At 36.5% G+C, this 23960-nt stretch overlaps 1 protein-coding gene across 2 annotated transcripts in view; it reads left to right on the top strand.

The window, feature by feature from the left end:
* Positions 1 to 23960, top strand: part of OPHN1 (oligophrenin 1) — a 414702-nt gene that overhangs the window by 210801 nt on the left and 179941 nt on the right. For both annotated transcript variants that reach the window (XM_079125058.1, XM_079125057.1), the window contains exons 7-11: positions 6054 to 6164; positions 9060 to 9164; positions 10903 to 11032; positions 13548 to 13648; positions 17836 to 17927. In XM_079125058.1, the coding sequence (XP_078981184.1) occupies positions 6054 to 6164; positions 9060 to 9164; positions 10903 to 11032; positions 13548 to 13648; positions 17836 to 17927 (539 nt within the window). The remainder of the gene's footprint in view (positions 1 to 6053; positions 6165 to 9059; positions 9165 to 10902; positions 11033 to 13547; positions 13649 to 17835; positions 17928 to 23960) is intronic.

The raw sequence follows: 23960 nt of genomic DNA on the forward strand, positions 1-23960 counted from the left end.
GTCCCTCTATGAGTGGTACTCAGTGATAACTAGAGTCCCTTATAATTCCACATTTCTCAGTCTCCATTTCCAGATTCCACACGAGAAAATAAACTAGTGTTGTGTTTGTTTGACCAGGAAGAGATCTTCTACATTTTCCCCTGAGATCTTCCATTACATTTTTGGGCGGGTTAGGGTTAGGGTTAGGCTCTCTTTTCACATTATTGATTGTCTTCTTTGTTGAGAAAAAGCTTTTTAGTTTGATTCCATTCCATTTATTGATTCTTGATTTTACTTGTGCTCTAGGAATCTTGTTAAGGAAATCAGTCACTATACCAACATGATGTAGATTTGGTTCTACTTTTTCTTCTAGTAGGCATAGGGTCTCTGGTCTAATGCCTAAGACCTTGATCCACTTTGAGTTGGTATTTGTGCAGGGTGAGAGATAGGGGTTTCATTTCATTTTGCAACATATGGATTTCCAGTTTTCCTAGCACCATTTGTTGAAGAGGCTATCTTTTCTCCAAAGAATGTTTTTCTTTATAAAATTCCCAGTTTGAGGTATTTTATGAAAACAACAAGAAATAGACTAAGACAAGGTTCTTACAATTCATCTGAGGTCATGCAGATTTTGGCAGTCTGGATCACAACCTCTGATAACCAATTTATTGGCTATCTTTCATATCTGAGGTGGTACGTGAAGGTGGCACGTGAAGGGCCACTATAATGGATAAAATTAGTACTGAAAGGAGGAGGACTGCTTCTCTTTCATAAACTAGATTTAAATCTAGAGTCTTTTATAATTTTCCTTTTATTTCCTTTTATTTTCTTCCTTTTATTACTATTTTGTGCCAGTGTTCCTTGGCAGAAAACAGTTAACTTAATAGACTTGGAACCCCTATACAGAGAAAGGCCTTTTTATAAGATTAGCATTTTGCTGATCTCAGGGAACTTGACTGGTAAACAGTTCCCTGCATTGATTGAAAAGTTTCCCTAAATGGTAAGAATGGCTCACTGCATAAAATGCCTATTTAACAATGTGGCTTATACTGTACACCTTTTCTTCAGAGAGCCTAGAACTCTAGTACCTTCTATGTAGAGGGTGCCCATGTTACCAAGCCCCAAGAGATTTTTCTGAAAGAGATCATTTCTTCATAAAATGTCTAGCAGACTCCAGCACTGAAGCCATCTGAGCCTAGTGCTTCCTGTTTGGGAAGGCTATTCATTATTGTTTCAATTTAATAGATATAAGCCGCTTCAGATCTTCTATGTAATCTTGTGCAAGTTTTGGAAGATTGTGTCTTTTATGGTATTATTCATTTCATCTAGGTTATTAAATTTGTGTGCATAGAATTATTCATAATTTTCTTTAATTACCCTTTTAATGTATATGGCATCAGCAGTGATGGTCCCTCATTTCTGACCTTAGTTATTTGTGTCTTTACTCTTTCTTTCTTTCCTTCTTATTTAACCTGGCTAGAGACTTATATTTTCTTCTTACTTTGTGTATAATTTGTTCTTTTTCTTCTACTTCCCTAAAGTGAAAGCATAGATCAATAGTAAATTTTCTTCTAATTTGCATTTTTAATGTTATAAACATTTGTCTAAGCACTCTTTTTGAAACGTCCTGCAAAGTTATATTTCAATTTAATTCAAAATACTTTAAATTTTTCTTTAAGACTCTCTATGATTGAGTTGTATACACTATTTAATCTCTAAATTTGGGGGTTCAGGTTTTTTGGTTATTGATTTCTAGCATAACTAAATTATGGTCTGAGAGCATGCTTTGCATGATTTCTGTTCTTTTAAATTTGTTCAGGTATATTTTATGTACCAGAATTTGGTTTATGTTGATGATTGTTCCATGTGACTTTCTGTTGTTGTTGAATTATATATTCTATCGATGTCTGTTATATTCAGTTGATTGATGGTCCTTACTGATTTTATGCCTGCTGAATCTGTCAACTACTGATAGAAGAGTACTGAAATCTCCAAATCTCATAGTGGATATATCTTTTTATTTTTGCATTTCTATCATGTTTTACATCATGTATTTTTAAAATGAGTTTATTTTCATTTATCTTTATGTGGTGCTGAGGATCGAACCCAGTGCCTCATGAGGCAAGCACTCTACCACTGAGCTACAACCCCAGGCCTACTTTACGTAGTTTGATGTTCTGTTAGTAGATGTTTTAGTCACCTGTTTTGCTGCTGTGACTAAAGGACCCGACAAGAACAATTTTATGGGAGGAAGGGTTTATTTGAGGGCTCACAGCTTCAGAGGTCTTAGTTCCTAGAAGGCCAGCTCCATTCCTTGGGACATGAGGTGAGGCAGAACACCATGGCAAAAGAATGTGGCAGAGGGGAGCATCTCACATAATGATTAAGAAGCAGAGAAAGAGATCTCCACTTGCAAGATACAAATATATACCCCAAAGCCACACCCCAATTCCCACCTCTTCTAGCCACACCTCACCACTTCAGTTACCACTCAGTTAATCCCATCAGGGATTAATTCACTGATTGGGTTAAGACTTTCACAACCTGATCATTTCTCCTCTGAACCTTCTTGCATTGTCTCACATGTGAGCTTTTGGGGGACACCTCACATCCAAACCATTACACTAGGCATAATCACATTAAGGATTGTGATATCTTAGAGAATTGTTCTGTTTTCATCATGTCATATCCCTCTTTCCTGGATATTTTTTCTTTGTTCTATAGTGTTCTTTTCCTGAATCTAATACAGCTATTCCAACATTTTTTTGACTAATGTTAGTATATAGTATATATCTGGCTCCCTACCTTTACTTTCACTTTGCTTTTACCTTTATATTTAATGTGACGTCTTGTAGATAACATGTAGTTGGCTCTTACTTTTATGTGCTTTGACAGTGTCTCTCTAAATTTGTTTATTTAGAATGTTGATATTTAAAGTGATCCTTGATATGGCTGGAGTAGTTTCTACTATGCTTGATATTAATTTTCATTCACTACCCTTCATTTCAGTTTTGACTTTCAGTCTTTTTCTACCATATCTTATTTTAATTGAAAATTTTATATGGCTTCTTTTTTTGTCCTCTCTTGGCACATCAGTCATATTTTTATTTATTTATTTATTTTTTTACTTTTTTCATGGCTGGCTTAGAGCTTGTAATATGCATTTGCAAATTCATGCTCCCTTTCAAATAAGTCTGCGGTGGTTAAAATGGGAACTTTATAACAGAGTTTTTCCAATTTTTCCCTGTAGTCCCTTACAATATTGTTGTGATTTATTACACTTATTAGTAAACTCTAGTTGTCAAATATATTGTGCAGTTCTTGTTTTAGACATATTTTTATGTGTCACATCAATTAAGAAAAAGAAAAATATAAGATTTATTTTTTCTTCATTCTTTCTTTATGTGGACCTTCTTTCTTTATGTGGACCCCATTTCTGACTTACATAATTTCACATATATCTGGAGAACATCTTTAAACATTTCTTATATGACAAAGCGTACTGGCAACAAATTCCTTCATTTTTTGTTTGAGAAAGTCTCTTTTTCCATCACTCTTGAAGTATAATGTCACTGTATACAGAATTCTAAGTTGGTGTTTTTTCTTTTTTCTTTCAAAAAAGTAAGGTTGGTTGGGCGCAGTAGTGTATTCCTGTAATTCCAGTGGCTTGGAAGGCTAAGGCAGGGTGATTGTGAGTTCAAGGCCAGCAGCAGCAACTTAGCATGACCCTAAGTAAGTCAGTGCTGGGGATGTGGTTCAGTGGTCAAGCACCCCTGGGTTCAATCCCTAGTATAAAACAAACAAATATAAAACCCTAAAATTTTTACTCTCTTCTTTCTGCTTGGTTTCTTTTTATTTGTTTATATTTATAGTCTTTTTTTAATGTGTTCTTTTTAGTTATACATGATGGTACAATGTATTTTATATATCATACATACTTGAAGTATAACCTCCCATTCTTGTGGTTGTACATGATGTGCAGTTACACTGGTCATGTATTTATATATGAATATAGGGAAGTTATGTCCCATTCGTTCTAGTCTTTCCATTTGCATCTTCCCTCCCTTCCCTCCATTCCCACCTGTCCAATCCAGTGAACCTTCACTCCTCTCTCCCCACCACCTTTGTGAGTCAGCATCCACATATGAGAGAAGATTTGACTTTTAGTTTTTGGGGATTGGCTTATTTCACTTAAAATGATAGTCTCCAGTACCATCCATTTAACAGCAAATCTGCATGGTTTCTAATAAGAAGTCTGATGCAATTTTTATCCTTTCTTTGTGTAGGTAAGTTATTTAATTGTTCCTCTAGCTTTGTGCAAGACTTTCATTTTTTTGCAGTTTGAATATGATATGCATACATGTACATTTTTAGATACTTCATCAGATTGGTCTCTGAGATTTCAGGGTGTGTGGTTAGTGTCTGTCTTTCATTTTGGAAAATTGTGATATTATTAGTTAAATATTTCTTCTGTTCTTTTTTTTCCCCCTCTTTTCCTTCTGGTACTCTTGCGTATAAACATGTTACACCTTTTGTAATAGTCTAGTAATTCTTGGATAGTTTACTCCATGTTTTTCATTCCTTTTGCATTTTGGTTTTCGAGCTTTATGTTGATATATATTCAAGCTGGCTAATACTTTTTTTTGTGGTTCTGGGGATGGAACCCAGGGCATCACACATGTTAGACAAGCACTATACCATTGAGTCGTACCTTTAGCCACCAGATTTACTGATTTGTTTTTCCTCAACCTTGACCCATCTACTAATGAGCCCATGAAAGGTATTCTTCATTTCTGCTACAGTGTTTTAGATTTCCTGCTTTTCCTTTGGATCCTTTCTTCAATTTTTCATCTGTCTTCTAATATTACTCATCTGTTATTGCATGATATCTTCTTTTTCTTTAGAGTCCTTATATTAATCAGTTATTTTAAATTAATGATTTTATAATTCCACAGACTCTTCTCTGCATATGTTTCTGATGATTATTCTTTCTCTTCAGAAAATGCCTTTCAGCATTTCTTACTGAAAAGCCAGAGATGATGTTTGGAAAAGGAAATGAGGTACATAGATTTTTAGTGTGAGATTTTGTGTTTAACTGGCTAGGAGATGGGCTGTGCTTAATTTGCAGTATCTGTCATTGTTAGAGGCTAAATTTTACTCTGGCATCTGTTACAGTTTGGATGTGAAGTGTCCCCTGAAAACTAATGTGTGAGACAATGCAAGAAGGTTCAGAGAAGAAATGATTGGGTTGTGAGAGTCTTAACCCAATCAGTGAATTAATCCCCTGATAGGGATTAACTGAGTGGTAATTGAAGTGGTAGCATGTGGCCGGAAGAGGTGGGAATTGAGGCATGACTTTGGGACATATATATTTTTTTACCTGGAGAGTACAAACACTCTGTCTGCTCTCTGATCATCATGTGAGCTGCATCCCTCTGCCACACTCTTCCACCATGATGTTCTGCCTCACCTCGAGCCACAAGGAATGGAGTTGGGTTTCTAGGGACTAAGACCCCAGAAACCATAAGCCCTCAAATGAACTTCTCCTTGTCTACATTTGGGCCAGTCATGTTCTTTATCACAACAGTAAAACATGCTTGATTTATCCTTGCATTTCCTTAGAGATCTCTTCTTAAATAGGTCTGAGACTTGGCATTTTTTGTTCAGTTGTAATCCTTTAGTACTGGCTGTAGCAGCAGACTTTAGCTCTTGGTCTTCTGCTCTGGCATACACTGATTCTGTGTTTACCTCTATCCAGATTTTGAAGCAGGAGTTTTCCTCTGATTTCAATTCTCTTTTGGATCTAAGAAGAGTTGATTTCCCACTTGTTCAGCTTTTTTCTTGTTGTGAAGATGGGTGTAAAGACATCCAAGCTTCTTACATGTTGGACTAGAAACTGAGTCTTCAGTCATTCTTACACCTTGACTTCATATCCCTTCTTTGTAAAATAAAGGAATGAAATAGCAATTAGTTGTTAAATGCTTCTCTAGCTCTAGAATCCTGTCAAGTCTAAATGGACTGACTTGCAGGAATGACAGTGCCTGCTTGTGACATGTATTGCCCTTTTTCTACAGGCAGATCTCCAGGTGGACAAGGAGAGGCACAATTTCTTTGAGTCCTCCCTTGACTACGTTTATCAAATCCAGGAAGTTCAGGAATCCAAGAAGTTCAATATTGTGGAGCCAGTAAGTTCTATCTGCCAATGAATATTCTAAAAATATTTCCCAAATGTGGGTAGATGCACAGAACTTTGATCATAAAATTGGATAGTTTGGTATTTTGCAGTACTGGGATTGAACTCGGGGCCTTATGCAGGCTAGGCGAGCATTCTGCCGCTGAGCTGCTTCCCCACCCCTGATCACAAAAGTATAATCTCAAAGAATGTGAAGGGCTATCAGTGCTTGATAACAAATGTCAAAAAATATAGTCACATTGGCTTATGTTTTTCTTGCTGTCTCACTAATATTCTCATTCTTTCTCTTTCTTCTCTCCCCCATTTTCTCTTAAGACTATTTTTTCTTCCATTTTCCTTCCCTCCTCCAATTTCTCTGCCACACTTCTTATTTTCTTCCTCTCCCTTCCTTCCCTTCATGCTTTCAGAAAGCTTCTGAAAACACCTATCATATTTCAGGACCTGTGCTAAGAATTCATGTACCTTGTACTTTATAACTTCCCATTTTACTATTTTTATGTCTAGTATATATAGTTTTTACATTTCTGTCTCCTAAATTTATTACAAAAGGCAGTGATCTTTGATTTGACAAGGATGCTGAATTTTGATGAAGATTTTTATTATAAAATAATGTACTCATTATAAAAAAGTTAGAAAAAATGCATAGGATAGACCAAACAAATGCAATAAATCCCTTATATAATCACTGCTAGTATTGTAACAATTTCTCTCCCAATTTCTCCATGTATTTCTCATGGCTTTTCCTTAAAGTGTGCTTATAGGTATGGATGTGTGTACATGTGTGCAATTGTATATATATTGCACGAGTATGTATATCTGTGTGCACATGTATTGGAGCTTGCAATTGTATACATCTATATATGTAATGTGCAAATAATTACTTATGTATTTAACAACAAATCTTTATTAAGTTTCTGTTATGTTCCAGACACTGTGCTAAACACTAGTTATGCTATACTATGCTGTACTATACTAAGTAAAAAGACTCAGTTATTTTCTTTATGAACACTATGCTCTCATGGGTTAGGAAGAAAGGAAAGAAGGGTGCACATTATTAAAATGATTACTAGTTGTGATTAGGGCTATGAAAGAATCAAAAAGGTTTAAAATAAATACCAAAAATTGGCATGTACTTTAAAATCTCTGAAAATTCCATTTAAGATTATGTCTAAAGGAAGAAAAGATGCAGCCACGGTAATAGTGGGGAAAAAACGTTCAGACATATAGAAAGACATATGAGTAGTCTTTATGTCAGGGAAGAATGGTGTGATGAAGGAATAAACAAAAAGATTTGTGTCTTTAGATACTAATGAAAGCAAAGGAAAGTGGTAGGAGATAATGTCTGATAGAAGCACAGAAGTCCTGTAGGCATGGTTAAGAGATTTAAATTTTAGGCTAAGTGCCATGGCAGACCACTGAAGGGTGTTAAGCAGTCCCTCATGTAGGCTAATTTTGTTGTCTGAAGAATGACTTGAAAGGGTCCAAGAGTAGATGAGAGGAAACCAGTGAGGTGTCTACTGCAGTGGTCTAGACAGGAGGAGACATTGGCTTGTGTTTGTTAGGGTAGTGACAGTGGAAACATTAGAGTTGTTGGATTAGTGATATACTTTGGAGGCAAAATCGGTAGAAATTCCCAATGAATTAGACTGAAATATAAGTGAAAGAAAATCAGGGAAGACTCTTTAGTTTCTGGTTTAAATGACTGATGAATGCTGATGTCATTTCTGGAGATGGAAAAACTTAGGAGAGAAATGGGAAGGAGTACGTATATGAGTACACATACCTATACATGCACATGTCATAAATAAACATGGATGTGTACATCTTATAATTTTTATATACATTCATGTATATGGCTTATGTGTATGTGTGTGTATTCATGTTTATATGTGCTCACCTATTTGTTTTCTAAAAAAAATGGAGCAATTTTTATAACTACTTATACTTTTCCAGCATTAAACACTTATTTAAGGGCTATAATTAAAATAATTGATAGTTGCGAACAAGATTAAAATCATATTTTATTTTTGTTTTTCTTTATGTGTATTTGATTTTAATGAGTTTGAACATTTTAAAGATATATTATTGAACATTTTCAACTCCCTGAAACATTTCTAATTTGATAATCAGTTCAGACTGTTTTGATCTGTTGGCATGATGACAGTCTTTATTAAGATAAACAACCTTACTTTGTTCATTTATCTTTCACTTATTCTTTCATTGAACAAATATTTGTTGAGCCCCTATCATGTGCCAGTCTTGAGGGTATACAGTTTTAATATTCATTATCTGAAATGGTTGAATTATGGATTTGTTTTTGATTTTGCAGTGCTGATATGTGTGTGTGTGTGTGTGTGTGTGTGTGGTGTGTATGTATATATATGAAATTCATTTATGTTTCTTATACACATAGCCTGAAGGTAATTTTATGCAGTGTTTTTAGTGCATCTGCATTTTCACTGAAACCCATCACATGATGCCAGGTGTCGAATTTTCCATTTGTGCCATCATGTCAATGCTCAAAATATTTCAGATTTTGGAACATTTTGGATTTCAGATTTTTGGATTAGAGATTCTCAATATGTATATAGAGAAAACAGAGCCCATTCCAAAACTGTCCAAATTATGAATGGCTTTTTATGCAATTTGAACAGAATCTGGATGTGGATGAATACATTTGTTACTTACTTTCCAAAACTGAGTACAGCATAAATGTTCAACCTAATATGAGGATAGTTCTTCATATAGCTGCTTGTGTTTGCATGACTGCTTTTTAAACTATCCTGGGTAAATACTGTGACGTTTCTTCTCTAAGTTCATGGTTAGTTACTTTATTTGATTAACTAGAATGTACTGACAATAAAGTTGTTTTGCATGTTTTCCTTAGGTCTTGGCCTTTCTTCATAGCCTCTTCATTTCTAACAGCTTGACTGTGGAGCTCACACAGGATTTCCTTCCATATAAACAACAACTCCAGCTCAGTTTGCAGAATGTGAGTTTCATGTGGATCTCTTCACCTGTCTCTCCAATTTAATTTTGGTTCCAATGACCTTGAACTTGAAAATTTTGCTTATTGCAACCCAACCAATTTGTCGTGACATGCTGGTATGGATCACAAATATTTTAGTGTACTGGATTGCTCTTTCTCTTCCAGTTTCATCTCTTCCCTGTATTTCAGTCTGACTGCTACTCAAACCCACCATTCCTTCCACCAACACCTCCATCTTGGTGTTGCTAATGTATTAAGTATTGCTAATTTGCTGCATTCACCCATAGCAGTATCTAGCTGTAGGCTTGCTTAAGTACAGGTTGTAAGCTATTTCCCTGGTTTGTCAAAATAGTCACTTTGGGTTTTATTACCATACGTATCCATTTTTATCCTCTCTTTTTTGTGACTACTTATGTCTAAAATTAAAGAAATAATTTTCAAAGACTCTTTCTACCTTTATTATCATGCTTGCTCTTATAGTGGACATAGATATAGCTTCTTCATATATTGTGGCACTTATATTGTCACATATATTATTTTACTCACTCACTGATTTAACCCACATTTAATGAACATTTATAGATGTACAGTGAGCACATACTTTGTGGTAGGCATTTTTAAATGCACTGGAAGCACCATAATGAGGCAGGTAAGTGTTTATGTCGTGAAGGAACATACTTTTTTTGGAGGAGTGACATAAGCACACATGAATCATGATCCCTTATGATCATAAGTGCTAAAGTCAAGACAAAATTTTTGAAGAAGCATAAAGAAGGGAACAATTCACTGCCCTGATAGTGTCAGAGAAAGCATCACTGAGGTCAAATGATACTAGAATGGGTGTTATATTGCATGAAACTTACAGATATATTTTCAGATAAAAAATGCCAATATACTGTGGTACAAATAAGCCTTACTTGGTTGTTTAGGATAGTTGTGGCATATAGGTTTTGTTATTTTTGATTCCTGTGTACTTTACTTTTTTATAGTTACTCTCCCTCTCTAGCATGTGAGAATCCCTGTCATCTGTTGATTTATAAAATCTATCTACAACCAAGTTAATCACTTGAATCTTCCTCCATATATAAATAACATCATATCATAGTCTTGAGACAAGCACTAAGGACCTATCTCTAATGAGTTTCATACTCGGACCTTTCAAACTATCTTGGCTTTGTGTATTAGTTCTGTAGATGTAAATAGATTCTTTCTCACTATTAGCCTTGATATTCATGAGTATTAAGCATAAATTCTGTTGGCCTGTTTTCAAACAGAGCACTCTCATATATTTTCTCTTCATTGCCAGATTTTGATTTCAGGTCAAACAGATAGTAATTGTATTTTAGGAAAGATGTAGAAGTTGCCATGATAATACTATCTTTGAGAACATTCTCTATGGTCTCCTTTGTTGTATAGGGGTCCACGTGGTGCTCAGCATTCTGAGAGTCCTTACTTATTGGTGCCTTGCATGGTTCCCATTGAGAAAAAGATTGCCCAGTTGTGATTTTATAAGTATATTGCTATCTATCTATATATATATATTTGTTTTTCTACTGGTCTTTAGTACCATTAAACTCTATAAAATTGTTTTCTAGTTGCTGTGCTATGAAGCATTTATTTTTTTGCTAGTGGTAGCACATGCTATAAACAGAGAATACTCTGTACTGGGACTCTAACCAATAAATATTTATTCATGATCATGGTGATGATGATAATGATTTTGATACTGATGTCTTGACAGACAAGAAATCATTTCTCCAGTACCCGGGAAGAGATGGAAGAACTCAAGAAAAGGATGAAAGAAGCTCCCCAGACATGCAAACTTCCAGGACAGCCAACCATTGAAGGCTATCTCTATACGCAAGAGAAATGTGTGTGGGAACACATGGGTATCCACTGGGTTACAGGAGACTGGCACCTACTGCCACTTGACCTTTCTGATCCTTGGGCACCCATATCCTTCATAGAACCCTAATAACTGCAGTTCCAAGGAGGGTAGAATGGGAATAGTAAATAATAAAAAAGAAAGAAAGAAAATTGAGGGAAAGTTAAGAATTCATCTTTCAAAGGCTTTAGAGTGATAAGATCCAAGATTTTCTCTGAGATTTAAAATGAGGATTGTTATTTGTTAAACCTTTTGATGACTCTTTGGGGCAAAAAGGAAGTTAGGGGGAATGGAGGCAGAGAAATATTTATTATGCCTACTATGTGCCAGGCGTGGTGCTAAGTGCTTTAAAAGCACTGTCTCATTGAGTCTTTGATTTCACCTTGTACATCTTTACACACGAGGCCACTGTGGCTCAGAGAGGTTACTTTTTAAAAGTCACCTGATTAACAGTGGCAGGCCTCAGATTAAATTTAGGTCTGTGAGCTGCTGAAGCTCACACTCCTCTCAGAACCCCCAATACCATCCCCTAGTTTTGGATCAAATGGTTGCTAATAAACCATTTCATGACCAACAAGACTGCAGTGGCAAGAGAGTATTTATTGCTCATTGCTAAATAATGAACATGGATTAACGATCAGGTCATGCAGTCACTAAATATTAGAGAGAATTCAAGTGTTCTTACTTCCTAAATAACTTTATTGAAACCCATATATACTTTTCAATTTTTTTTTTCCTTTTGAACTATGTACATCCTCAAATCCTGGAATTTCAGTTCCTGCCCAGACTTCCTTTACCTGGGGAGAAGACAGAAGAGACATAACTGTAGATGACTAGTGGAAAAAAATCACTGAGATCCATGAAGCATAGCACTTCAGCAGTGATATTATCATACTATGCCCCCTTAGATCAATCAACTTTTTATGTTTTCCAAAATCAATCCTCCCACTTCTCAGGTTTATCTTTCAACTTTGCATTGAAGGGTTTCTCAATGTCAACACTGTTGACATTTTGGGCTGGAGAATTCTTTGTTTGAAAGAGGCAATCTTGTATATTATGTTGTGTTTAACAGCATCCCAGGCCTCTCTTCACTTTATGGTAATAGCAGTCCTAGGTCTGACAACCTAATTGTTTCCGGGAGTTGCAAAATGTCCCCTGGGAGGCAAAATTGCCCCTAGTTGAGAACCACTGCTGTATGCTGTGTGATCCTTCTCTGCCCCAGGTTTATAACTGTCCAGTGGGTACAACACTATTACTCAGTTGAATGTGTGCTTAGCATCAATTCTGTGAGGTACTGTGCAATGTATTGGGGGGTGCAAAAAGATGAATCAGCTTGGATTTTGTCCTTAAGGAGTTCACAGTCCTATGTGGGGTATAAACAAGTTTATCAGTGAAATATCTTAGGCACTTTGGAGTATATATTGAAAGGGTTTATTGAGGAAATAATGTTTGAACTAAGACTTAAGTGTTCAGTATAGTTTTAATAGGTGAAGAAATGAAAGAAGAAAATTACAGGTGTATACCACACACTTAAGAGTGAGTAGGGCATTATTAATAATTATCAGGACATGAATACATGAGTAAAGGCACACAGTGGGATGAGGGACTATAGTTTATTTGTGGGGTTCTGTTTTGCCAAGAGGCAAAGAAAAGCCCTTCTTGACATCTTTTGTCCTGATGTAATTATTAATAATGCCTCACTCTTAAGTATGTTTGAGTTTGAATTATAAATTATATGGTCACTTACTTATTTGGTAACTCAAAGTAATCCAGTGAGACAGGAATATAGAGATGAAGGTGCTAAAAGGTAAGACCAGAAAGATAAATTTTGATCATACTATGCAGGGCTTTGTAGGCAGGCTGAGGAGTTTGGAGATAGTGTAAAAGCCATGGGTGGTTTATAATAAGGGGAATGGCATAAATAAAGATATAATTTTCAAGTGTTCCTCTAACAAAAGAGTGAAGACTGGACTGGAAAGCAGTGATCAGAGATGATAAAATAAGAGATAAGTCCACTGAAATCATTAATTGATGTAATAGTTAAATTTTGTTTTCTAAAGTGTGGCCTAAAGATCTAAAAATACCTCATAAGGACCTTAGGTAATTCAGTGCTAAAACTAACAGAGAAGAGAAGGCAGCTGAAGGAGAGATGTATAGAGGACAGAAGAGATACAGCCCAATGACAAATTAAATCGGAGGTTATTTGCAGCGAAAAAGGAGCAGAAGACAGAAAGTTACAGCTTCTGGGTTGTATGGTGGTTCCATTCATGGGAACATGGCAGGGAGGATGGGTTTGGAGACAGCCAGGAGCCAGTGGAAAGAAGTTGGTGAAGATTAGCATCTCCAGTTCTACAGTGGGCAGTTAGACTAGGTAAGGCTGGAGCTCAGGGGAAGAGAAGTGCTGGATCTGGAGCCTGGCTGTGAAGAACAACCTGTAAACAACTGCTGTTTTGGGGAGCTGAAACACTTATTCTGTTAGCTGACTTTTTCCTGTCTTGTAGGGGCATTGGGAATATCTTGGGTGAAATACTACTGCCGTTATGAGAAAGAGACAAAAACACTCACCATGACGCCTATGGAACAAAAGCCAGGTGCTAAGCAGGTTGGTTTTTTTTTTGTGCCATATATTTTGAGATGCATCTGTGATTACATCTCAGGAGTGAATATATGTTGGCTTGGTGTCACATAATCGAGTCTATCACTGTCATGTGAATCCATCACTTTATGTGTTCTCCCTGGCCTAAATTTATATTGGGCCCATATCATTCAGTTCAGTAATAGTTAAAATAAAATCACTCAATTAATTTAATTTCATCAGGCCTTCTGAAAATGTCTGTTCTGTTTCAGACCATTTATTATTACAAGTGCCTATCAGTAGTACAAAAATATGCAAAATTATAGACGCATTGCTTTCAAGAAGGCTTTGCTACTGGAGTATTTATTTTCCATTTTTTTGGTACATTATAGTTGTACATAATGATGGGATTTATTGTTACATATTCATACATGCACATTATATAATGATATAATTTGGCTGATATCACTTCCTGTATCGTACCCCTAGGTCCCTTCCCTCTACTGATTTCCCTTAGATTTTCATGAGAACTGCCCCCACCTACAGAATTCTTTTAAGTAGCAAATTTTAAATATATGAATCAATGTCCAGAATTGATTTTTAAGAAGAGTATGTCTGTTGCCTACAGTTGAAATAACCTAAACCTACATTCTCTGTAATACTCAAATATCTCTAAGCAGTTAATATCTCTTCTTCTGCCTTTCAAATCTTTTTCCACTGCCCAAAATGAAAAGACAAATTTAAAACACTGAGAAGGTATTTTACTTATCTGCAAGGACCTGATGTCTTATACATCCCCGAATACACACTTATGGATATTTCTCAAGCTGATTGTCATACACATTGTCCATATTGTAAAAGTAGTTCAATATTTCTGCTTCCTTGTAACTTGCTTACATACACAATCTTAATGCATTACTTTTTTCTTAGTAAATGTTTTTAATTTAACTATCTCCCCCCAATATAAATCTCATAACTAATTATGATCACAAAAATGTAGGCTGTTGACAGGAAAACAGTTGGAAAATTGCTGGAACTGTGATAAAGATTTGCATATATGTAGATATAGCAGGTTTAATAACAACATGTGAAAAGCAGGGGAAATATTTAATAAACTTGTAGTCATGGCAGCATTTTTGTTCTTCATAAATAATTAGATTTTTAGTGCATGATTTTTAAGTCTTTTCAAACTGTTGGAAGTATGTCAAGAATCACTTGTCAGCATTGAAAATAATGCATGAAGACCCAATTTAGGTAGGCAGGAATTTTCTACAGAAGATCTCTCTTGTGAGATTTGTTCATATGAAATAAGAGAGGTCTGAAATTTTGGTTGAAAACTACTTTCCCCCCTTTGTTCTTTAACCATAATATTTGTCACTTTGCCTTGAACGTGGTTTGGAGTGGAACTGACCTCTGGTGAAATGTACCAAACATGGATTCTAGAATCCTCACCTATGCCTCTATTCATGCTACTATTCTTGAATTTGCTCCTTCATGACTTCTAACTACTCTTTAGTTTCTAGCCTGATGATTGCCAAAGTGTCTTTCAGGATGTTTTCACTAAATTCATGTCATGTTGCAGCACAGAATTTGTCCCAAGTCAGTCAAAACTTAGCTGATATGTATTTGACTGGCAAGTGCTTATATGAGCAACACTGGCCTGCAATCTTTATAATATTCTATACATATTACTCTCCAAATCATGAACATTCCAGCTCTTATAGACAGTATTTTTACTTAGACCCTTTCTTTCCTTTCTCGAAAGTACATATTGCAAAGCTTAAGATAGATTTAGCAGGCACTACTTTCATATCCTCCCAGAAGATTCTAGTAAGCCTTCCTTCTAGTTTTTCTTACCCTCTTCCCTTTTCATTGAATGACTTCTTGCAAAACTGCAGTAGTGTCAGCGTAAACTGTTTTAGTGAGGGATTCTTTATGGAGTGCAAAGGGGAACTCAGTTTCCCATTTAGATGGTGGGGGTATGGGGCATAGAAGTAGTTACTTGAATTTCCTCAAATTGGAGTTGGAAATGATTTCCTATTGCCTATTCTCTGGCATAGTTCCTGGTACTAGTTTGCTTTTGAAATGTAAATAATATAGGTAAAATGGTGCACTAATAATAATAGCAAAATAATATCACTATTTCTTGCTATGTGCCAAGCACTGAACTAGACATGTTCTGTCCTGTGCCTCATTTACTCTCCCATCAGCACTGTGGAGTAAATATTCTGCTTCCAATTTGGAGATGGAGGAATTGGCCATCATTCTGATCATAACACAGTGTCTTGTACCATCTCAACCCATCAACTCTCATTTGTGTTGTACTGTTTACTGATCACCTCCAAAATAGTTTTTCCTCCCTCCTCATTTCTTCCAAGTTATAAAAAAAATGCTGCATTTTAAGTCTCAAAACCTGGGTTTAAATCCTAACTTTAATCTAATTACTTTTTTGATCTTGACCAAATTATTTCTCAATCTCGGTTTCTTTATCAGAAGACTGACAAAGACAATTATTTAGTGCATAAACATTTATTGAGCACTACTTATTTGCTAGGAGCTAGAGATAAAAGATGAATAGGACAATGCCCTTGTCATTAAGGAGTTCTCATTCAAGTGGAGTATCAGACATAAAAACAGGAAATTTTGATAAAAGGTACAAAGCATGGGGTGGGCAATGTATGGGGATGGGGAAATGACTGAAATGAAAATGGACATGCAGTTTGTAGAACAATAAGAGATTAGTCAGTCAAAAACTGACAAAGTCACTTTGGGTGAAGAGAACAATATATGTAAAATTGCAGAGTAATGAAAAAAACATGATATGCATGTGAAATGAGTATTTTGGCACTGATGGGACAAACTTGTGGAGGGAGACCGAAGTGGTGATCAGTATATAGGCCCCTCAACTGCAGTGCTATTAAAGCTGACAGAGTTGAGAGTTTAAAGAGGAAGGGTGAGTACATGAGTCTGTTATGCATCTGGAAAGACTCACAGGTGACATTCCAAGTATTGGGATAAGGAAGGTATATTGAAGGATTAATTTACAGTTGAGATTTTTTAGCACAGGGACAGCAAAAAGTATTGACTTGCAAGGGGTTGAGTGTGCAATGAGAGAGATGTATTTGGTGATTAGTCATATGGGCTGGTTTGAATGACATGTTGCCTAGGCACAGTCCTGGTACTTGGGCAATGTTCTTGAATTTGAGATAGCAGATGGGTAGTGGTATTGACATTTAATAGATTGTGAAATCAAGACTCAGAGAGCTAGCAAATGGCATAACTGAGATAAGACTCTAGATCTTAGATTCCTAATTCATTGCTGTTTCTACTATAGTAACTTAGGTTTCTTCAAGTAAGCCATTTTACCTCTCTGAACTTCACTTCTCTCAGATAGTTGTAGTGAAGAAAGCTGCTTTTAAGTTACCTAGCATAATATATGGCACATTGTAGATAACAAATGTTACTTCTCTTTTCTGTACCACACACACTGTATGTTGAAATGATTGAGGGACACTGAATAACATAGGACAGGAAAGATTTAGTCTATAGACATGGAAGGTTTCAGTGGATTAAAAGCCCACAGACTAAGGTGAGCTATACTATTCTGTACATATGGAATATCAAATACCACGTCAACAAATACATAAATTTGCTTCTTTCCTCTACTCTGCCCTACTTTTGGAGAAGTTGCTTTTGTGATTTCTCTCATCCTCAAGAGGCTGGAGGTGGGGAACAGAAATGTTTTTCCTCCCTCCTCCATCTGCCACTTTAATAAAGATGTTTTTGCTCAACTTTCTCTCTGGCATTCTAAGGATGGCTTCAAAAACAACTTACCCTGTTGCAGCCTCCTTTCACAGAGGCCTCATGAATTTTTTATTTTGTATACTTAATTCTATTTGGACAATCCATTTCTCCTACACTACCCTTAGGTGATATACATTGAGCTTCCTATTTAATCCACCATGCTTGGGAAAGAGCGCTTGTCTGCCTTGAGCATTTTCTCCTCATCTCAGCCATGCATTTTTGGAGCAGGGAGAAACCATCTGCCATCTTGATGCAAGTACTGTTCAAATAAACAAGGTTCTCAGTGAGTCTATACATGGCTCCTGCTGCCTTCACACATGCCTTTCAAATGACACCAAGGAAGCTGCAGGGGGCAGGAGTTTCTGTGGTTTTTTTTTCCCAATTACCTGTTAATCCTTCTCTTATATCAGGGGCCCTTGGATTTAACCCTGAAATATTGCGTGAGAAGGAAGACAGAGTCTATCGACAAGAGGTTCTGTTTTGATATAGAAACGAATGAAAGGTAAGTTATACTAGTGAATTGGCAGTGTTGCCGTGTGCCAGATGCTAAGCCTGGGGAGGTCTTTTATTTTTCCTCTGTCATTCCTTGATGCAAATGAGCAAATGTATATAAGAGAGTATCATCTCAGCTTTTCAGTTTTCCCTTCACAGAGATCCCTGTTCAACCAGCCCACAGCTGTTGTCTCTGTACATGCTTTTGGGGCACATTTGCCTCACCTGTTTTAGGGAGAAAAATCTCTCCTGGGATTTAATATGCTGTCACACATGTCGAAGTTCCACCTTTGGTGATGCTACAAAAGGATAGGATGATCTTTGAAAAATCTCTTAATGTAACAAAAAATCTCTTAATGTGACAAAATATGAGTGAGTTGGCATATATTGTTGAGGAAAGGCAGATGGGGTGGAGGGTGGAAAAATGATGTAGACTTCACTTTGTAGTTATTTATGTCAACGGTAATATTTACCATGTCAGCTATGCTTGCAAGCAATGGCATGCAAATTTGGGACTTTGGCTCCATTATTTCTCTCCAATGTCTTCTTTTTCTACCTTGAACCTGAACAGATCTATTGGAGGAGAATTTGAAACCTTTCAATTTTAAAATGAAAGTATTTAACATTATTTTGGAAAGAATGCCTGCTTTGTGAGGCTGATCGAAAATTGACTGAATAAACATGTTTCTACATTTTATTTTAATCTACTGTTTCTATATACTAGGCTCTGAGTAATAGAGTAGAATTTAGAAAAATGTTCAGTGTGCTGGGGGGGGTCCTTGATGGGTGAGTTATAACATATAAACAAAAACATCAACTGGAATCATAAAGATTAGACTAGGAGGTGAGGGCACTTTTCTTACCTGGGAATAAGTAACTACTAGTCTTATTTAAAAATTGGGATATTCTTATGGGACCCTCAGAATTTTGATTTATGGATCTATATGACTTCTTTGTTAAAAATGGATGACCCTAATCAGTATCACTGTGGTAGTAAATATAGGTACCCGTTACCATGAGACTGTCCCTTATTTTCCTGACTGTCATGCCCAGTTACAAGGGGAAAATGATTGCAGGTTCTCATTTCCCCTTATAAACCTGTATTGTCTTTGTTTACATTGCATCAAAGTGCCTAGTGTTAAAATAGTCCTTGCCTATTTCCATTCTGATTCCTTTTTCAGTTTAAATTCACAAGTTAAACTAATTAGAACAATTTTTAATAAAGGAAAAAAAAAATCACAAGCTACTTGCAAAGAATATCTCTGACACAAAGCAGTTTTACTTTGGCCCTAAGGTTAGGGACTGAGACCAATTTTATTTTCTATTTCTTGTGCCTTGTGTTATGCATGGCTCATGATAGATACTACATTTGGTGTTTATTTTCAAATATCTTTTCCCTTCCCCAGAATGCTGAGGAATTTTGAGACTAGAACCTAGGAATTGAAGTTCCCACTTGTCTGTGATATTGGTTTCCGTATATTGTGCACTTTAAAAATTCCCTCATTTAGTCCCCCAAACCTTATTTATAGGTGAGGAGACTGAGACCCAAATATTTAGCTGAATTGCCAAACCGAAACCACGTAGTAAATGGAGAAGCTGACCTCAATCCCTGGTTTGTAGGTACCTAAAGCCCATGCCTTTGTTATTTTGTACCATTGTCTATCATAAACAGAAGGAACATGCTATTAAATAGAGTATTAGATATAAAAATTAAAAGGTGCTGAGGCACCTTTCTGCAAGTGAAACTTTTTAAGGTGTTTGGCATCTACTTTCCTAGCTACTCAATCCCATGTAAGGAATAGAGTTATGCTTTCCAGCAGGCATCACATATTTCTGCTCATATTCCCCTTCCCTTCCTTTCCTTTCCTACTGGGAATTGAACCCAGGGGCACTCTGCCACTGAGCTACATCCCCAGCCCATTTTTCCCTTTTTCTTTTGAGACAGGATCTCACTAAGTGGTGAGGCTGGCTTCAAACTTGTGATCCTCCTGCCTCATCCTCCTGAGTCACTGAGATTATAGGTGTGCACCACTGTGCCCAGCAAGTCCCTTTTTCTATTTTAGGAAAAGAGGGTAAACTTTTAAAAACTTAGTGTTTTTTTTAACCAATTTTTGAAGCCAAAGGATCATAGCACAGCAGAACGTGAAGGATCTTAATAATAACAAAAATAGCAACTGCTAACTTTTGCCAAGATTTCCTATGTGCCAGGAACTGTTCTCAGCCCTTTAAGTGTATTTTCTTTAGTCCTCACTGCAGACACATAAAATAGGGGCTGCTGTTATCCTCAGCTCACAAAGGAAGACAAGGGGGAAGAAAAAAAATTTTAAGCACCTTGGGTTACACGGCTACTCAAAAGGTGGAGTCTGGGGCTCTATTGCTGATACATCATAGATGCTTTTTGGTTCCAGATGGAAGGGCAAACAATTTGTCTAAAGTCATAAAGGTAATTAGTAGAGGATCCTGGATTAGAACTTAGTACTCTCTCTACTGTTATTCAGTTTGTATTAATATTGTTATTTGAATTGTATCACCCAAAAATCTCTAAATGTTTCCAGAAAAGTCCTTATTTATTTTTTCAACCTCTGTATAAGGTCAAGAGGGGAAAAATAATTTTCAAATTCCCAGGTAGGGATTCTGAATTCCAGGAGTGCTCTAGTATTGTATCTAATCTGCAGTTTTGCTTTTATGTCTGATGTTCATTTTCTTGTTCTCCTTCCTTTTGACTTTGGGATTCAGGTGGGTAATTATCTTTATAAAGAGCCTTACATTTTCTGCTCAAAACACTAGAAAAAATAGGGATAGTGGGAACATTCCTTAACATTGTAAAGGCCATTTATGCTAAGCCCATGGCTAATATCATTCTAAATGGTGAAAAACTGAAAGCATTCCCCCTAAAAACTGGAACAAGACAGGGATGCCCTCTTTCACCACTTCTATTCAACATCGTTCTTGAGACTCTAGCCAGAGCAATTAGACAAACCAAAGAAATTAAAGGGATACAAATTGGAAAAGAAGAACTCAAACTATCCCTGTTCGCTGATGACATGATTATATATTTAGAGGAACCTGGAAATTCCACCAGAAAACTCTTAGAACTCATAAGTGAATTCAGTAAAGTAGCAGGTTACAAGATCAATGCTCATAAATCCAGTGCATTTTTATACATAAGTGATGAATCTTCAGAAAGAGAAATTAGGAAAACTACCCCATTCACAATACCCTCAAAAAAAAATAAAATACTTGGGAATCAATCTCACAAAAGAGGTGAAAGACCTCTACAATGAGAACTACAGAACACTAAAGAAAGAAATTAAAGAACACCTTAGAAGATGGAAAGATCTTCCATGTTCTTGGATAGGAAGAATTAATATTGTCAAAATGGCCATACTACCTAAAGTGCTATACAAATTCAATGCAATTCCAATTAAAATCCCAATGATGTACCTTACAGAAATAGAGCAAGCAATTATGAAATTCATCTGGAAGAATAAGAAACCCAGAATAGCTAAAGCAATCCTTAACAGGAAGAGTGAAACAGGGGGTATCCCAATACCAGATCTTCAACTCTACTACAAAGCAATAGTAACTAAAACGGCATGGTATTGGTACCAAAATAGAAAGGTAGATCAATGGTACAGAATAGAGGACACGGACACAAACCCAAATAAATACAATTATCTCATACTAGACAAAGGTGCCAAAAATATGCAATGGAGAAAAGATAGCCTCTTCAACAAATGGTGCTGGGAGAATTGGAAATCCATATGCAACAGAATGAAACTAAACCCATATCTCTCACCATGCACGAAACTAAACTCGAAATGGATTAAGGACCAGAAACCCTGCAGATTATAGAAGAAAAAGTAGGTCCAGATCTTCAACATGTCGGCTTAGGACCAGACTTCCTCAACAGGACTCCCATAGCACAAGAAATAAAAGCAAGAATCAATAACTGGGATAGATTCAAACTAAAAAGCTTTCTCTCAGCAAAGGAAACTATCAGCAATGCGAAGAAAGAGCCTACAGAGTGGGAGAAAATCTTTGGCAATCATACTTCAGATAGAGCACTAATCTCCAGAATCTATAAAGAGCTCAAAAAACTCTACTGCAAGAATACAAATAATCCAGTGGACAAATGGGCTAAGGAAATGAATAGACACTTCACAGAAGAAGATCTACAAGCAGTCAACAAACATATGGAAAAATGTTCAACATCTCTAGTAATAAGAGAAATGCAAATGAAAACCATCCTAAGATTCCATCTCACCCCAATTAGAATGGCGATTATCAAGAATACAAGCAACAACAGGTGTTGGTGAGGATGTGGGGAGAAAGGTACACTCATACATTGCTGGTGGGGCTTCAAATTAGTGCAGCCACTCTGGAAAGCAGTGTGGAGATTCCTTAGAAAACTTGGAATGGAAACACCATTTGACCCAGCTATCCCACTCCTTGGCCTATACCCAAAGGACTTAAAATCAGCATACTACAGAGATACAGCCACATCAATGTTCATAGCTGCTCAATTCACAATAGCCAGACTGTGCAACGAACCTAGATGTCCTTCAATTGATGAATGGATAAAGAAACTGTGGTATATATATACAATGGAATATTACTCCGCCATTAAGAATGATAAAATTATGGCATTTGCAGGCAAATGGATGAAATTGGAGAATATCATGCTAAGTGAGATAAGCCAATCTCAAAAAGCCAAAGGAGAAATGATATCGCTAATAAGTGGATGAGGACACATAATGGGGGGAGGGGAGGGTTAGTGTTAGGGTTAGAGTTAGGGTTAGGGAGGGGGGCAAGAATGGAGGAAGGAAGCACTGTATAGAGGGAAAAGAGGGGTGAGAGGGGAGGGGGAAAGGGAAAAAATAACAGAATGAATCAAACAACATTACTCTATGTAAATTTATGATTACACAAATGGTATGCCTTTATGCCGTGTACAGAGAAACAACATGTATCCCATTTGTTTACAATAAAAAAAAAGAATGTAAAAAGAAAAAAAAAAGAGCCTTACATTTTCAAGCCCCATAAGATATATCTGAAAGGATGGGTGTTTCTAAAAGAAAGGTGAACTCAGAAGAAACCTGTATCTAGAACCAAGCAAATTCTGATTTTCATTTGATTCTGCATTAAAGGTCATTTGATTTTTCATGTAAGGGGTGCTTTATGAAGTAAGACATGGAAGGGCCAGTAGAACAGGAATCTCATGACATCAACACTGGAAAGTAACTCCCTGATCATGTGTTCTAACACCCTTTACAGGTAAAGAAACAGAGGTCCAGAGAGACCAAGTGACTAGTCCAGGGTCTTTGAACTCTCTTGTCTTTGCTCCTATGATTCTTTTCCTCTGAGAGAAGTCCAATCTGATCATAAAAGATGTGAGAAACAAGACAGAGACTGCAAGGAGTCTTTATATCTGCAATAGTATGGCCAATCCCAAATTTTCAGTTTGGTCTTGGAAGGTTTAAAAAAATTCATAGAGTATACACACCTGGGTGTGTCTGGCAATATCTCTGGGTATAGATGATGCCTTAGTTCATTCATGCTGCTGTAACAAAATACTGGAGACTAGATAATATGTAGACAACAGAAATTTGTTTCTCACAATTCTAGAAACTGAAGTAAAAGATCAAATTGCTGGCAGGTTTGTGTCTGGTGAGGGCCAAATCTCTACTTCCAAGTTGGCACCTTGTTTCTGTGTTCTCTGGAGAGAAGAATTATTGTGTTCTCACAAGGTAGAAGGAATGGAAGGGAAGGAATCCATTCCATAAAGCCTTCTTTGCAGCTCCTAAACCCATCCATGAGGGTGGACACCTCCTCTTGGCCCCACCTGTCAATACTGTCAAATCAAATCAGTGATTACCTTTCAATATGAATTGGGGAGATATTAGACCATAGCAGTTAGTAAGTAAATAGAATATAATTGAGTTTGAAACCATCTTCCATGTAGGAGAGGCCTCATAGTATAGTGGTTGAGAATATGGTTGCTGGACCACACTTTCTGGGTTTAAATCTATTCTCTACCACT

The sequence above is a fragment of the Sciurus vulgaris genome, assembly GCF_902686455.1.
Source record: "Sciurus vulgaris genome assembly, chromosome: X".
Taxonomy (NCBI): Eukaryota; Metazoa; Chordata; class Mammalia; order Rodentia; family Sciuridae; genus Sciurus; species Sciurus vulgaris.